A 3,553-nucleotide genomic window follows, 5' to 3' on the forward strand; every position below is an offset into this window, starting at 1 on the left:
CTTGCTGACACCCATCCCAACTCAACTAATGGTTAATGGATTAAGCACGAAAACATCGCGATGCACAAGTTGTAGCTTCCAAGACAGTTGAAAAATCACAGCATTTTAGTTCTCATTGAATCCATTTACTCACAACAGAACGCAGGTAGCCGCAACGTTATCATCACTTGATAAACTTGAGTAAACCTCGACCCTTCAAGCTAGAAGCAATCAAACTGCTCACACTGCACTTGGAACCATTCATGGATCTCTCAATAATTTCGAAAACAGACGATTCGCCGAGCCAACTTGATGCTTCTGCATCAACACATTGAGTCGATTGAGCTCACGAGCGGTAAAGTTCTCCGTAGCGTGACGGTACGCGTTGTTGTAGCGGCGATTAAGGAACAGCTTCTCCGCTAGAGGACGGTTCTTGTTCTCTGGCGACGAGCTATCGTGGACCTTTAGGAAATCCAAAAAGAATGCCAACTTCTTCTCCACATTCATCGTGGATCCGCGTCCAGGGGGTTCCTCCACGCCATGCTTCGCGTACACATCCCCGGTTAGACGATTGAGAAGGAGTAAAGAGTCCGGATCAATTGAACACGGCACGCCCGACACGGAAGCTCCCCCCTCCGCTAGCTTCTTCCGTGCTGCCACCACATTGTTGCAGTCCGGCTTGTGTCTGCTCCATATAGCCACCATGCACGCTTTATCGCACACAGCGAACGCCTTGCATCGACTGCATCGCTTGTGCGAAGGTTTGCCACAGTTCTCACACGGCACAATACCCACAGGAGCGTCGCCTCCATCCTTCACACTCATCACCGTTTCTCTTAGTCTGCAAAAAGGAGAATGAACTAAGAATCTAAGAGTTGAAAACGCCTGTACATTGATTGAGTCACATTCTACATACTCGCAGCCAGTCACATACCATCCATCGCTAACGAATGGGACGAGACATTGGCTGGTTCTAAGCCTAACCTGTCCGTTCGGGACAATCCCCCAATGCCTCGTACGCGTTTGTCTCTGCTGCGAAGTAGTGGAATCGGCGACGCAGCAGACGACCGAAGAAATAATGAGGAAGTGGCACAGATCCCAGATTGTCCATGCACTCGAACGATTTAGAAGTTGCCAGATCGAAGTCGTCGTGTCGATATCGCGGCGTCAAGTGGGTCGGATTTAAGTTAAACATTCTTGACCGCTTGCCCTTGACAGTCTTCTCCACTCCAGACGGGAACGGCTCGAGCAGCGCCTTGCCATTGACATACAACAGTTCTGCTGTATCCGTCTCGTTTTCCGTAGGTAAGAAATGCGCCATACTACCACACATTGTGTTCGGATGTGCGAGATCATTATTCGGTACTGATTCCAGCAGACTCAATCCCCAAGGAGAGAAAAAATAGTCTTGATGTGCCAGCTCGTAGGCGAGCCAGAAGGCCTCTTTATCTCCCCAGGAGAACTGTAAGTGGAAGCGCGTATTAAAGATGAGTTCCTTCAAGACTTCCATGGCCTTGCCCGCCCTTGTTTTATCCACTAAAACCATGGACGAGTCCATCTCGTGGCCAGTATCTCCACGCCACGAAAAAGTATTTTTCAGTTCTTCGGATGGTTTTGGCCCCTTGAGTCCGAGTTTTTTATACGGGAACGAGTCGACCAGGTGCTTAATATACGGTTTACCGTCTTCCCTCTTCTTGTTGAGAAACCTGTTCATCTTGGCAATGCGATCACGGAAGAATGTCGTGCCTGTGCGTTGATACCCAGACATGAGGCGGAGTACTGAAGGATCCCGCATCAACACTGCATCTCCATCCACTAGAATAACCTCTCGAATCTTGGTATGATACAGCGCCAATGGCTTGATCCAGTAGTTCTGGAAGGCTTTGGCCAGCTTTTTGTCGCCTAAAAAGAGGTTCTCGGGGCCATCTTTGGACAGTATCTCCGTGCATACGTCGACAATCTCCACCTTCGAGTCATTACGGGTCAATAGCGCTCTACTCTCGTCCGACATCTCGTTAGGGAAGCAGTGATACACCTGGATAAGCTCCGTATTGCCCAGACAGCGTAGCTCCCGGATAAGCGACACACCCATAGCCACGATACCATTGTGTAGACACAGGATAATGCCCCGAGCGTAGTCGTTCTCGACCGAAGAGCCGTTGCTTTGTTGTACCCCCTCGTGTAAATTCTGCCACGTCGACGGACTGGCCCGAAGTAAGTTGGTCTTAACCTGTATAGCCTTCTCCTGGAAGGATGCGAGCGAAAAAGTGCTCGCGTACGATGAGATGAGCCCCAGAGCGAAGCAGCACACACAGGCTAAAAGCCACATAAGCGAGTTCTTGCGGCTGCTGTGGCGAGACGGCATGGTTCCGCTCTGTCACTCTCGGAGTGAATTCTGACACCCCACCCTCCGCGGAATGGAAAGTTTGTCCAGATGATCCTCCGGATTCGGCGAAGTGGCAACATGTTCTGAAGCCATCCTGTCTATGAAGATAACTGCTTCGATTAAATCCGTATGATGTGTGACACACAAGTAACAGATGTTAGGAACTGGACAGGGTACTTTAGAATTAGAGAGTGAGAATTTGAAATGTATTAATACTGTAAGCCTGTTCTTATCGAAACGTGCTTATCAACAGGTAAAGTTGGCATTGCTGCCAGCAATTTGCTTGCTGCTTGGGCTATGTGGCTCTTTTTTTTTTTTTGAACATGTGTGATTTGCCTTTGTTTACTGTAGGCAGTAAACTTTCTGCCTCTCTTTCATGATGGAAGGAAAGAAAATCGCACAGACAAATCCGTGAAAAACACAGAGTGTCCGATATTTGTCGGACGTATATAGGAGTTTGTATGAGATCGTAGGATTTTGAGCCATGCTTCTTTCAAAATGCAGAATTGTAAGGCACAGGTTATCTTAACTTTTGTATGTTCTATCGTATTGCAGTGTATGATAAAAAAAATCGTTGGCAAGCTATCCAACGCATAACCAGAGCCGCCATTGGCTAATTTCCGGTGAGTTTGGGGTCACTCAGGAGATCCCGCAAAACACGGAGTCCTCAACGGAGAGAAGCCCCTTCAACGGCAGGCACCATCATGAACGGCGAGGGCGCTGCAGAAACTCTAGAGGTGACAGCAAAGGATGTCCGGGACGCATGTATTTCAGTCAAGACCCAGCAAGCATATCGCAGCAGCCTTCGTGCGATGTCCAAGTGGATTCGTGATACGAAGATGGAGCAAGCACCTACTTTCTTTGACGCTAGTGGTAATATTGACTTGGACCGCTTCACTCTGGATGAGTTCGACTCGTTTCTCATGGAGAAGAGGAAGAATGTGGGCGTCAGCACGCTCAACGGGTATCGCAGCGCGCTGAAAGACTTGTATCGACGTCAAGATGTCCCCCTACCAAATACATTTGAGAAGAAGATGGCTACACTTTTTTCAGGACTTAAGCGCATGCAAGCAACTAAATATCAGTCCGGTGCACCAAAAGAATCTGGAAAAGAGCCTCTTCCGTACTCACTCTATCAGCAGCTATGCAAAGCTACGCTTGTGCACCAAGATGCAGGGTTTTCTCACT

The 3,553-nt window shown here is 48.6% G+C and overlaps 3 protein-coding genes across 3 annotated transcripts in view; 1 reads left to right on the forward strand and 2 right to left on the reverse strand.

Annotated features, from left to right (window-relative positions):
- Window positions 1–240: 240 nt before the first annotated feature.
- PPTG_05111 (hypothetical protein) lies at window positions 241–804 on the reverse strand (the record flags this gene model as incomplete). Its single annotated transcript, XM_008898600.1, has 1 exon — window positions 241–804. The coding sequence occupies one exon, from the start codon at window positions 802–804 to the stop codon at window positions 241–243; it is 564 nt and encodes a 187-aa protein (XP_008896848.1).
- Window positions 805–846: 42 nt separating this feature from the next.
- Window positions 847–2,511, reverse strand: PPTG_05112 (hypothetical protein). The gene has a single exon (XM_008898601.1). The coding sequence runs from the start codon at window positions 2,342–2,344 to the stop codon at window positions 959–961; it is 1,386 nt and encodes a 461-aa protein (XP_008896849.1). The 5' UTR covers window positions 2,345–2,511; the 3' UTR covers window positions 847–958.
- A 558-nt stretch (window positions 2,512–3,069) lies between these two features.
- Window positions 3,070–3,553, forward strand: part of PPTG_05113 (hypothetical protein) — a gene marked incomplete at both ends in the record, with an annotated part of 881 nt that continues 397 nt past the window's right edge. The window contains one exon of the mRNA XM_008898602.1: window positions 3,070–3,542. Coding sequence (XP_008896850.1) covers window positions 3,070–3,542 — 473 coding nt within the window. The remainder of the gene's footprint in view (window positions 3,543–3,553) is intronic.

The sequence above is a fragment of the Phytophthora parasitica genome, assembly GCF_000247585.1.
Source record: "Phytophthora parasitica INRA-310 unplaced genomic scaffold supercont2.7, whole genome shotgun sequence".
NCBI lineage: Eukaryota > Oomycota > Peronosporomycetes > Peronosporales > Peronosporaceae > Phytophthora > Phytophthora nicotianae.

Coding starts and splice junctions, on each gene's coding strand:
- PPTG_05112 (XM_008898601.1), bottom strand. CDS start 2,344: ATGCCGTCTCGCCACAGCAGCCGCAAGAACTCGCTTATGTGGCTTTTA.